Source organism: Eretmochelys imbricata, chromosome 5 (assembly GCF_965152235.1).
Source record: "Eretmochelys imbricata isolate rEreImb1 chromosome 5, rEreImb1.hap1, whole genome shotgun sequence".
In the NCBI taxonomy this organism is placed as follows: domain Eukaryota; kingdom Metazoa; phylum Chordata; order Testudines; family Cheloniidae; genus Eretmochelys; species Eretmochelys imbricata.
Window position 1 is genome coordinate 84,259,404 of NC_135576.1, and position 12,993 is coordinate 84,272,396.

The 12,993-nt window shown below is 40.5% G+C and overlaps 1 protein-coding gene across 1 annotated transcript in view; it reads right to left on the reverse strand.

The window, feature by feature from the left end:
- The window catches only part of SYK (spleen associated tyrosine kinase), a 73,976-nt gene that overhangs the window by 17,011 nt on the left and 43,972 nt on the right, over window positions 1-12,993 (reverse strand). The window contains exons 4-6 of the mRNA XM_077817425.1: window positions 10,712-10,850; window positions 9,233-9,314; window positions 8,369-8,421 (exon numbers count right to left, since the gene is read on the reverse strand). Of these exons, the coding sequence (XP_077673551.1) occupies window positions 8,369-8,421; window positions 9,233-9,314; window positions 10,712-10,850 (274 nt within the window). The remainder of the gene's footprint in view (window positions 1-8,368; window positions 8,422-9,232; window positions 9,315-10,711; window positions 10,851-12,993) is intronic.

Below are 12,993 nucleotides of genomic sequence, written 5' to 3' on the forward strand. Positions count from 1 at the left end.
AGAGCAAAATTTAGTCCTTCATATTGTATAGAATTTCCAAAGTTGGAAAATACACCATACTTTGCAGAAATACAAAAGGCAAATTTGACTACAGTTATAAATCAAAGACAGTTAGGCTTTTCTCCCAGTCATTCACACAGTAAACTTCTTCCACTACTACTGTGAAATTCTTCTTCCCTAAATAAACAGGATTTACCAATGTGAAGCAAATAATACTCCACCTATAATGTATTAAGGTTAATACAGCTATCCATTTGAAGTCCACCTTGGTTTTAGAGTTAACATAAGATGGTTATTTGGTTATTTTTTAAAAAACTACATCAGCTGAATTGAACGCAAAACAGTATTTTGAAAAACAACAACAACAATAGATTTTGATTTCCACAAATGCAGTCGTGTCTATATAAATTAATTGAAAACAAAAGCAAATATGTTGTTCAGCAAGTATGTTATATGAGTTGATTAGCCTAATGCGACTGATTAGCCCTAAATGGCTTTCTCTAAGAAATAAACAGGTACAAAGAGCACACATTTAAATTTTTGAAATAGTATTGTGTTGGCCTAACGATTACACACTTACAGTTGAGATGGCACTTTGACTCCTCTTTTCAGTCACGTAAAACAGTCTCAGAACTTACTTTTGAGGTTGAAGGTTTAGAACTTTTCAAATAATTAATTTGGACATTATTTTGAATTATCTTATTATTTAAAAAGAGTCTATCAGCTGTATTTTCCCCAAAGCTTTCTTTTTAAAAGGACCATTTGCTTTCAGACAACTAAAAAAGCAGCTTTGTTTTAAAACATCAAACTTGGCCAACATGTACATATTCCTGTTTCAGGAATGGGTGCTGTGTGGTGTGAGATAAATTTTAGGACTGAAATATCAAAGTTCCAAGATTTTAAAAATTGCATATTTGAATTGGTTATTTTCCTTAATCTGACAATGTTCTCTTTCCATATGGGATCAAAAACCTTTGGGAACTTTCTAGTTATCTTGCAACAAATGAACATATCTTCTAAAGCAGTGCTTCCCAAACTTAGCATGCTGCTTGTTCAGGGAAAGCCCCTGGTGGGCCAAGCCAGTTTGTTTACCTGCCGTGTCCACAGGTTTGGCCAATCACGGCTCCCACTGGCTGCAGTTTGCCGCTCCAGGCCAATGGGGGCTGCGGGAAGCGGCAGCCGGTGTGTCCCTTGGCCCGCACCGCTTCCCGCAGCCCCCATTGGCCTGCCGCAGTGAAGTGGGAGCTGCGATCGGCTGAACCTGCAGACGCGGCAGGTAAACAAACTGGCCCAGCCCGCCAGGGTCTTTCCCTGAGCAAGCGGCGTCCCAAGTTTGGGAAACATTCTTCTAAAACGTTTAGTGTTTTTGTGTAGGGTGAGCACTGTTCATCACACTTTTCCTGTAACAGTCACTCCTTAACTTTTGACTCGACCCCTGTACAGCTGTTTGTAAGGCTTTAAAGCTAATAATGGCTAACTCACATGACAGTATTGCAGACATAAAAATGCATCCTAAGATGAATATTTGGTAGAAGTTGAAGGAGGATGGCAGTACCAGTCTAAATAAGCTGGAACTCATAAAAATTTAAAAACTAATTAGGTTTGGGCCTAGGACTTACATGCCTAGTGCATGGTAACTACTATATAAATATATTAATATAACAATACTTGGACAGGTGACCATTACTGAAATCTGGGTGCTCTAGACTTGTTGCTTCTCTGTATTGTTAGTGACTGATCTCAGGCTCAAATCCTAAACTCATTTCCTGGCCTAAATCCAATCAAGGTTTTAGGAAGATGCTCAGGGTGAAGGAATCATCCCCAAGGTGGTAGAGCCAGTGTCTGAAGAAGTTTACTTAGGGTCCCTTTACATGATGGGAAGGAAACTGTCTCTACCCTGCCCAACTCTTCAGTGGAGTACTGCTATATATGGGGATGATGAGCAGGGCTTCATGCTCTCTGTGGTGTATGCACCTCTTGTACAGCCTTCCAACACCCTGTCTCCCCTTTCTGCTCTGGTTTCACTGCAAAGGAGACCTCAGTGTGGCAGAAGAGGGAACTGGATTTTGACATCTTGTCTGGTGGCTTAGTGATAATATTACAGGAGACCCTACTGCTCTGTTAGTCATTGATGCTCCAGAGGATGAACACAAGGAGCTTCTCCAAAGCCATAAATTGTGATCTTCACTCTCATGAGCTAAGAAATATTGGAACTACTAGAGGCTTGTCTTGCAAACATAGCAAAGTCTATGACAGTATTCTTGTCAGCAAGTTAAAGAAGTACGGGCTGGATGAATGCACTATAAGGTGGGTAGAAAGTTGGCTAGATTGTCGGGCTCAATGGGTAGTGATCAATGGCTCCATGTCTAGTTGGTGTCAAGTGGAGTGCCCCAGGGGTCGGTCCTGGGGCCGGTTTTGTTCAATATCTTCATAAATGATCTGGAGGATGGTGTGGATTGCACTCTCAGCAAATTTGCGGATGATACTAAACTGGGAGGAGTGGTAGATACACTGGAGGGCAGGGATAGGATACAAAGGGACCTAGACAAATTGGAGGATTGGGCCAAAAGAAATCTGATGAGGTTCAATAAGGATAAGTGCGGGGTCCTGCACTTAGGACGGAAGAACCCAATGCACAGCTACAGACTAGGGACCAAATGGCTAGGCAGCAGTTCTGCGGAAAAGGACCTAGGGGTGACAGTGGACGAGAAGCTGGATATGAGTCAGCAGTGTGCCCTTGTTGCCAAGAAGGCCAATGGCATTTTGGGATGTATAAGTAGGGGCATAGTGAGTAGATCGAGGGACGTGATCGTCCCCCTCTATTCGACATTGGTGAGGCCTCATCTGGAGTACTGTGTCCAGTTTTGGGCCCCACACTACAAGAAGGATGTGGATAAATTGGAGAGAGTCCAGCGAAGGGCAACAAAAATGATTAGGGGTCTGGAACACATGACTTATGAGGAGAGGCTGAGGGAACTGGGATTGTTTAGTCTGCAGAAGAGAAGAATGAGGGGGGATTTGATAGCTGCTTTCAACTACCTGAGAGGTGGTTCCAGAGAGGATGGTTCTAGACTATTCTCAGTGGTAGAAGAGGACAGGACAAGGAGTAATGGTCTCAAGTTGCAGTGGGGGAGGTTTAGGTTGGATATTAGGAAAAACTTTTTCACTAGGAGGGTGGTAAAACACTGGAATGCGTTACCTAGGGAGGTGGTAGAATCTCCTTCCTTAGAGGTTTTTAAGGTCAGGCTTGACAAAGCCCTGGCTGGGATGATTTAATTGGGGATTGGTCCTGCTTTGAGCAGGGGGTTGGACTAGATGACCTCCTGAGGTCCCTTCCAGCCCTGATATTCTATGATTCTATGATCTTTTCTTCCTGCACTGCTTATCTATCGCCTTACATTCCACACAACTTTATTTCTGGGTGCTTTTTCCAAGACAAGCTGGGGCCTCTTAATCAGAAATGTTTGAATAATAGATTTTTTTGGTTCACTGGCAATAAAAATATTTTTTTGGGTTGACATGAAAACAATTTTTTTGGAAGTTTTCAAAAAGTCAAAAAAAACATTTTGGGTCAAACTAAACAACATTTTGTTTGATCTAAAATGAAACTTCATTTTGGATCAAATGAGTTTTTTTCCTTTTTAATTTTTTTTCAATAAAATGAAAAGTCATTTAAAAATTGAAAAGTGAAAGAATTTAATTTTGAAAACGTCAAAATAAAACATTTGACAAAACAGATTTTTTTCCAGTTTTTTTTTTTGATTTATTTTGTTTTTTCACTGAAACAATTTGCAAAATGGATGCAAATTCATTAAGTGTTTTTAGTGGATCCAAATCTGCCTATTTTGGCTGAAAATAGTTTCAGTTGAAAAGTTTTTCCCACTCTACCCCTAATCAGTCTAGCTCAGGCAATAGCCAAGTCTAAGAAGCAAAGGATGATATCTCTGACTGTAGAGTCCTGTTTAGGGTACTCATTGATGCATGAATCTGGGAAGAATTCCATGCAGATGTGTCTACTGACTGTGAATGTTTTTTGTGGAATAGCAGGCACTAAATAGGGTCTCTTTATGTAATATTCTCCTGTAGCACATTAAATCTCCTGCTCTGAGCACCTCCTCTTTGTTTTATAGGTCACCATTGGTATTTATGCTAAATTGAGTCCTGCATTCTTTGTAGCTTTCTCTCTTTCAAAGTAGAGGCTAGTGTTGTTATTTAAAAATATGGGCCAAAGAAATATGTGCTTGCAAGTTTAAAATAGGAGTATCATGGAAAGGAAAATGTCAGCTTCTTCTGCAGCTCAGTTGGCTGCCTAGCTATTTTCAGATCCAAACCTCCCCATTCTACTTCATGATTAAATACATCTCTCACACAAAATATACCACTCCTTTTGGTAACTTCCTCATTGCTGGTTTTTGTATCTAGAGAATTCAAGAACAGAGTGAGGAGTGGGAAAGTGATAGTAACCGAGAGGGGCTAGTGGCATGGCGGGCTTGTTTATGAATAGGGGTAAAGGAGGATCAGACTAGCAAGTGGGAGAGAAGATGATTGAGGGGATGAATAGTAACATGGGGCCAGATGAGGAGTAACAAGAGACCAGAGACTAAGGGAAGCAGCAGCAGCAGGGTAAGGTAGGAAGAAGGGAGCCAGGACAAAGATAGGTAGGTGACAGGGGCTTGTTGGAGCAGGACAGGGAGAGGAAGGCAGAACTATATGGAATAAGGAGTATGAGGGAAGGTGGAGAGGCAGAGGGAAATCTGCTTAGGTGAGGAGACCCTGTTGACTCTCTGGTTCGTGGAGATGGAGGAAGGACTTGGGCTATATGCTGGTTGGCAGGCAGAAAGAATCTGGTCTGTGGGAGGAGGGGAGTGGATTTGGCTGCCATAGTTAAAGAGAAAGCGGCAGGTAAGGGGAGGAGCTCCTTGCTATCCAGCTTTGTAAAATTAAAGGGATATAATGCTCCAGGATTTCTGAAAACTCTGATCGTAGAACAGACCTAGCATGCTATGAAAATGGTGTATTGGAATCAAGTAGATGGTTAACTGCGAATTCTACATGGTCTACATCAGTGTTTGCAATTGTTATTGATTCTTCTGAGGATGCATTTCTATCTGTGACGTTTGAATTAATTTTTCATTTAAGCCCTGTATATAAGAACTGCTGCATAAGTGGTCAGCTGAACAGTTCAAGAGTTACCGTTTCTCCACAAGGATGTCCATGTGGAATTCAACTACAGTAAGTAAACCTTTCGAGCTCTGTAGATAAAACAATTCCCTGTAATTTTCTATTTTTTCCTTTTATATTAAAAAAGCATAGAAATGACATACAAGGAACTCTGTTAATGCAATACCAATGTTCAGATGTTAATTACAGAAAAGTCTATAAATTATATATTACTGAGAATATATTCTCTTTACAGCAATAATTTTAGAAAAGGAACTAACAAGGTATGCACATAACAACATTGAACTCTTTGTTCTCCCCAACCCTCCTTGCTGTTTTACCATATGTCTAAGAAAGGGCTCAAAACTATTTCAAATTAGGTCAATAGCAAAATTTCTATTCACTTCCATGGCAGAAGACTCAGGTCTATACCTGTAAGTCCCTTGAAGTTTTAGTGTTTTGAGCCCCAGTGCTGAAAACACTAAGAATGTGTATAATTCTACTCATGTGAACAATTCTACTCATGTATAATTCATGTGAATAATTCTACTCATGCCTTTTAAACTCAATGGGACTATTCACATGAGTAAAAACACACATTTAAGTGTTTGCAGGACCAGGTCCTTAGTATGTAAAGAATCATGAAAAACTATGGAGATATAAATAACGTTAAATTATAATGATACAACTAGAATTAGAGTTGCACTGCAATTTCACTGATGAAGTGGAAAGAGTTGGGTCTGTGTTCTTTCATTATATGATCACACAACATTGGTCAAGTTAACCTACTATTCAGCTAATAGTATAAAAAAAATAGAACTACCGTTTTTTCTAAGATAACACTTTATAGAGTTTCAGGTGTTTACTTTTCCTTTATAAACTTGCAAGCATATAAGTAGTATTTTCTGTTCTTGCATAAGCTGAATTTTAACATTTTGCCTCCACTAAGGTTGTGTAAATAAGATGACTTGTGTATCACTGACATATTTAAACTTCACATTTGAATAGAATTTTAGTTACACATATGTTGTATGAGCCAAACCTCAAGACCAAGATTTTCAAAAGTGGCTAATGGTTTTGGACGCATATGTCAAAGAGACCTGATTTTCAGAAAGCATTGGCCTCCTAGTCTCTGAAAATCAAGCCACTTTAAGGTGTCTTCAGTTGGCACGCAAAAATTCAGGCATCCAATACTATGGGCCACTTTTTCAAATATTGGCCCAAATCCAGATATTGTATGATAATATAGCAGATTGGGACAGTATTCTCACAAAAATCTCTCTCAGTCTCATGGAAGTATTTCCTGGGGTTACTTCTCTGTGGAAAAAGCCATTGAACAATCTACCGTTGCAGTAAGAGGTGGATGTGTTTTGTGATGAAGGGAATGGATGGCAGGCCACAGTCATTAGTTTGAGCAGTCATAGCATCAGCACAAAAGCTAGAGCTAATCTGAGCCAGTGGGGCAGGGAAGCAGCACTTTTGAGAGCCAGGAATTTTTCTTCTTTAAAAACACAGGGTGAAGCCCTGGCTCCATTGAAGTCAATAGCAAAACTCCCACTGATTTCAGCGGGGCCAGGATTTCACCCAAAGCTTGTGATCAAGGTGAAGATGCACAGGTCTTGTTTCTATGAGAAAAAGTGTTTATTTTGTTTTTTAAAAATTACTACGTCAATCTCCCTGACCCTCCGAGGCTCCAGTAATGGCTGTGGTGCAGTCACCCCTCTAACTGGGTTGTGTGAGCTAGTCCGGGACTTGGCCCTTAGTATGTGACTAAGTCAAAGTTGTCCCTGAGGCCGGTGTGAGTATTCAAGCAGCCTATGTACATGCATGCATCAGGCAGAAATGCTATTGTCACATTTTGTGTGTTGCTTGGCAAAGGTATTACATTATTATTATTATTTTAAATATTACATTTTCCTCTCTGGCACCACTGCCTTTCATGTTCTGTTGTTACTGATCAAACACTAAAAGGCTGAACATAGGGTACCGTGCTGTTGTTTACCTAAATGCTATCACCAGCCCGCACCTCACCACAGGCTCATGTATTATATGCTCGCCTGTTTATGTGACATTTCGTTTTTAGCTGATCATCACTCATGGAGAACCAGGACAGTTTACCTAACTACTGCCCACTTATCAAGCTCTGGCTGGTATGGGCCCCTGTAGGCCTAAAACACAGTCTTAGTTTGGGTACATTGGCTCTCTCATTCTTCCCCAGAAAGAGTTTCACAAAAGCCCAACAATTTCAGACTCTTCCTGTATTGTTTTTCTGTATCTGATGTTTCCCTAACTGGAATCCTAAACCTGAGTCAAACATTCATAAGTGTCAAAGGTACGAGATTCACGTTTTAGATATTTTTAAAAACTAGTGGCATATAGGTTTGTGCCTCTGAAAGTATCCCTGTATTTTCCTAAAATATAACAAGTGATATGATTGCATATGTTTGGCGATCATGTAATTAAAGACTCTTTTGCAGTCCATATGGGCAAGCAGGGCAGTTTTGTTTGGTGTGAACCTCAATTATGAATTTCTTGTGCTTTGTATAATTAAAATTTCAAGTTTGGGGCCAAATCCTGCCCCCTGCAGCAATGAGGAGAAAAAAGAAGAAAGTCTAGATAATCTTTGACTGCCTCTTCATCTTTTGCAGAAGCAGCAGGGCAGAATATTTCCAGACAGCCCAGCACATGGGCCTGGCTGTCATCTCTGTCTGCAAACCATATCCTAAAGGGTACATAGTTTGTGGTCAAACAAGGGTGCTTCTAGCCTCCCAGTCAGCTATAGCCCAACCCAACACTCACTGAAGTCAGTGGAAAAAATCCTACTGATTTCAGCGCATGTTGGATCAGACTTTGAAAAACCAGATGTCAGCAACAAGTGTTAACTGTGGAAATAGTTTGTACTTATTCAGCAAAGTGATTCTGTTTTAGCCAGCAGGTTCCTGAAACAGAAGATGCACTGTGCAGTATCTCAGCTCCCCCTCTGCTGTTATAGGTAGTGCAGGATCTAGCCAGTAATGTTGCCATAGTGTAGCTTTTTCATATGATAGATCATAATATTTGAATCTTGTGCCTATAAAACAAGCCCAGGAAATTATGTGCTGCATATAACTGAGCATGCATTCATTAAAGTTCCTAAAATGCTAAGAAATACTAAGGATCTCACTTGCTTTTCTTAAACATAAGCATTACTGCTACTGCTTACTCTTACCTTAGGATGCGTTCCAGGAAGTGGAGGCGGACGGGTGTCAAAAATGATGTTAGCTATAAGGAAATCACACATAAGAATGACTTTGTAAGCATACAGATTGCTGCCATTGTTACCAATAGTGGGGAATATAGCAGTGAAAAATAGCAGGTGGATGGCCTCTTACCAAACTACTGATTTTACATACTATGGTTCCAATAGGTTTTACTTATGACCAACTGATGAGATATTGAACACAACAATCACTGTCTACACTGATTGGTAAGTCATGTTCAACACCATGCTAGTTATCACCATGCTACAATATTGTATTCTGATGAGAACTAATTTTCAAGTGAAGAAAAAGCCATTTTTATGACCTGTTGAGACTTTCAACCCCTATTGCTATATAAACTAGCCTTAAGAACCTGGCCCAGAATTTTTTTCTGCTTTCTGGACTAGACAGAATACTTGCCAGGCCTACTGGCCTTGAAAAGCTTGCAGACAATACTTCACCTCCTGAGAAAGAGAAACCATCCCAAGAAGAATTAAAATATTTGCGGATAGCAAGGGATGATTTAGTTGGGGATTGGTCCTGCTTTGAGTAGGGGATTGGAGTAGATGACCTCTTGAGGTCCCTTCCAACTATGATTCTGTGACTAATTGCCATCAGGATTAACATTCATTGGAGGCAAGAATATGGCTCTATATAACATAGAATCTCCCCACACCTTCTCACACTACTTACTATACCTTATATCACTATTATCCCTGAGCAATTCTTTATAATATTCGGCATGTTCCTATTCCTGTAATGAAGAAAATGCACACACCTCTTCTTATCTGTAGCAGGAACATTAGAGTTTTACAATCATCTGAATAACTTACCATTTTCTGAGCCAAGACGTGCACATGGAATTGTGAGGACCCTTTGCAGCCCATCTGGTTTGTATGAATAATGTTCAACTAACTACCAGGGCAAAAAAGAAGAGAGAATGTCAGAAGGTAATGGAGGAAGGAAAATAATGGGCAGTAATACCTGCTGTTTGTTCTTGACAAGTCATTTCACCTTTCTGTGCCTCTGCTTCCCGTCCTACTCTTTGTCTGTCATGCCCACATGCTTCAGGGCAGGCACTGCTTCTCACTGTATGCCTGTACAGTCCCTTGGCTGGGCCTGTAGACACTACTGTGATGTTAATAAGACATGTATTGTTATTAGAACTGGCCTTCGCATTTTGGGGTGGCTTTACCTGCACACAGACAGTGGAATCACAGTCATTCTACTCTCTATTGTGGGGTGGGATGGGGGAATGCAGGCAGGATTTGCAGCTCTGTTCAGACCACCACAGTACTTTCTCTCAATCCTATCTTTCTAAATTGTGCCTGTGTGTGCACAGCATCTATAGTACATATTCATTATGCGAGGGAGTGTGGGGGGGGGAAGGAGTGTGTGTATGCATTTATTTATTTTACACAGCTCCAGGATCACAGGCAAATCCTGCCTCCCACCAGTATCTGTCTGTGGTGGAAGAATTTGCTTTGCCCATACAGGTCTCCTCATCAATAGTGGAGAACACTAGTAAATCAGCATTTTTGTCAGCTTTTCATTAAGCAGGAAGGATATGCATAGTTAAGGGAAAGGCTAACTACTATATACAACTATAGACTTACATTATACACATACAGTTATAACAATTTGTGTTAATATACTTTTAAACAATAGGCGGCAGCAGAAATCTGCTACTGTTTCATTTTCTTTAGTGCTTTCAATTTACCCATATTTATTCCTTGCAGTGCCTCATCTTTATTACAGACTATAGTATAATCAGCAATCCATTCCATGATTACTTAATCTGGGCCAGGATTTAGACAGACAGTGTTGGTAATGCTGGGCAGGCTGTATCTCTCAGTTTGCCAGCTAGCGAGTCACAGAGCTAAAGAGGATTATGTGTGCCTAGCATCCTAAACTATTCCCTTTGTGGTTACCATACCAGAGTTCTGCCTTTTGCTTGTCACAAAGGATGTTACAGAAATGCCATAGAGCTATTATTTAATCTTGTTTTTACAAATGAAAATGCCTTTTCATTCAAGGAAATGTACAATTCTTTAAATATAACTAGAGCAATTTTAAATTAAGTCAAAATATTTTTTAAAAAACAACAACTACCTGTACCACTTACATAGCCTTCTATACTAAAAACTACTTCCCCCTTTTCCCCTAAAGGATGAAAATCACTAAAAATTAAGTTAGAAATATGTGGCCAATTAGCTAAAGATTGCAGATGTGCAGTAAAGTAAAACAGAAACTGCCTTATTTGGTGCTATAAAAACATGATGAGAGTTACCCAACTGACTAATTTAGCAGACCTGCCAGAGGGTATCAAACTTTTTTCCATCTGGTATAGAGAGCTTTCCTGTCTTGTCTCTGTCAATACGATAATGCAGTACTTTTCCTTCACTGAGCAGACAGAGAGCATAGGATCCATTGTTGTCCCTTTCCCTGATTCTGAAATGACAAGAGAAATATCAAAGGTTATTCTCAACTAGTAGCGAGCATCTGTATTTTGGAAAAAAAATCATATTTTCTACAAGCTTTCCAAAAGGAAATAGGGCTAAATCTGCATCCCAGCTTTTGAGGACTTCCCTTAAAACTCTCATGTACTTTTAGTGTAAATTTTATAAAATGGAATTTTCTAAAGTTTGTTTTGAATTTTCTGAAGTCATTTTCCTTTCGGGGGGTGGGGGGGATGGGGGAGAAGGAAATTCCAACATGTGGCGCTATTTGCTAGGGAGCAGCAGAATCCTGTGTTGTGCCCAACAGGCATACTATGGGCAGGTCTACACGAGAAGTGCTACATCGGCAAAGCTGCACTGATGCAGCTGGCTGCTGTAGCACTTCTGGTGAAGACGCTCTATGGCAACAGGAGAGTGCTTTCCTGTCAGCATAATTACTCCACCTCCGCAAGAGGTGGAAGCTATGTCAGCGGGTGGGTGTCTCCCACCGACATAACGCCAGTGTGGATAGCACTTAGGTCATTATAACTTGCCTTGCTCAGAGGGGGTGTCTTTTTCACACCTCTGAGCAAAGTAAGTTAGATCAAATTAAACAGTAGTGTAGACCTTCCCTCAGTGAGTCAAGGGCTCTGAATGCATGCACTTTTGTGCACTTGCCGGCCTGATCCAAAGCCTAGTGAAGTCAGAGACAGAGCTCTTGTACATAACAGTTGTATTTACGTCTCTCTAGTACCTCAAATAAAGTGGACAACAGCAGATAGGTAGATACAGTGAAAACTGATTATTCATTCTTTTATCCTATATCCTAATACAAAGATTGGGGGGCGGGGGTTATCTGAAATTAATAGCAGGTTAAGATAAGCATAAATAAAAAGAGAAACATTGAATTAGCTTGTGGTGTTTACTACTATAAGTAAGGATTATGTCATGGAGGTCATGGATTCTGTGACTTTCAGAGACCTCTGTGACATTTTCCACTTCAGCCTTGGGATGGGGGCCACGGAGTTCTGAGCCACTGTGGGTGGCAGGAGTGCCATGGAGCTGTCTGCTACTGCGGGTGGCGAGGGAGCCCCAGAGCTCTCAGCAGTGGCGGTGGTTCCTGGACCCTGCCCCGCACACAGCAGGGCTCGGACTTCAGTTGTCCCCCCATCAAACCTCCCCTTAATTTTTAGTAGAAGTCACAGATGGGTCAGGAGGTTCTGTTAATTTTTGTTTATTGCCTGTGACCTGTCCATGACTTTTACTAAAAATAACTGTGAAAAAAGTTTACCTTAACTATAAGTCATGTTCAAACAACAGAGCAGGATTTTAAAAAGCAGTTTAATTTTATTAATTATGTTAATATTTGTTAAGCAAATTAGATTTTATGCTTCTGGATGCAAAGTCTGCAGTGGATACATAAAGCATTGCACTGTTGGTTATGCACGCAACAATGATTTTCTCTCTCTGAAGTATCTCTTTATAGCTACTGCCCCAGACAGAGTGCTCATCTTAATGGACCTGTGGCAAAAAGTCAAATCCTGGTTCTGTGTCCTTATGTGTTTGGAATTCAAGTGCAATTCTTATTTATTTTACATAATACTAGGTTATGAAGCTGATCCATGTTCTCTCCCCATTATCTTCATTGGTAAGATAAGGACAATCAAAAGTTACCTAGGAGACCATGGAATGTAGTGCAAAAAAATGTGTACTATTCACATTCAGCCAGGATACTGGCTAAACAGGAGGTCTTAAAACAATATATGAAGCGCCTGCATTCAGTAGTACTGCTTTTAAAACCATACTGCACGTTGTAGTCACATTAATCCAGTATGGGTTTGTCTCCCTTCAGTGGCTGACCCCAGGAAATGGGTTGAGCATGCTACTGCCTCTATGCTGTCACACTGGTCCTTTATCAGAAAAAGTAGACTTTTAACTTTAGATCCAGAGGCCCCAGGTTCAAACACTGCTGGTAGGAGGCTGTCAACTGAATTGGTCAGTACGTTTTCTGATGTAACGTCTTCCCACTGGAAAATGCAGCTTCAACTACATTGAAACATTCTGAGGGGACGAGTCAATTCTGACTAAACTTTAGACTGAAACCTGCCTGGTTTCCTGCCACCTCACCTACATGCCTTCCTGGACTCCTGAGCAGC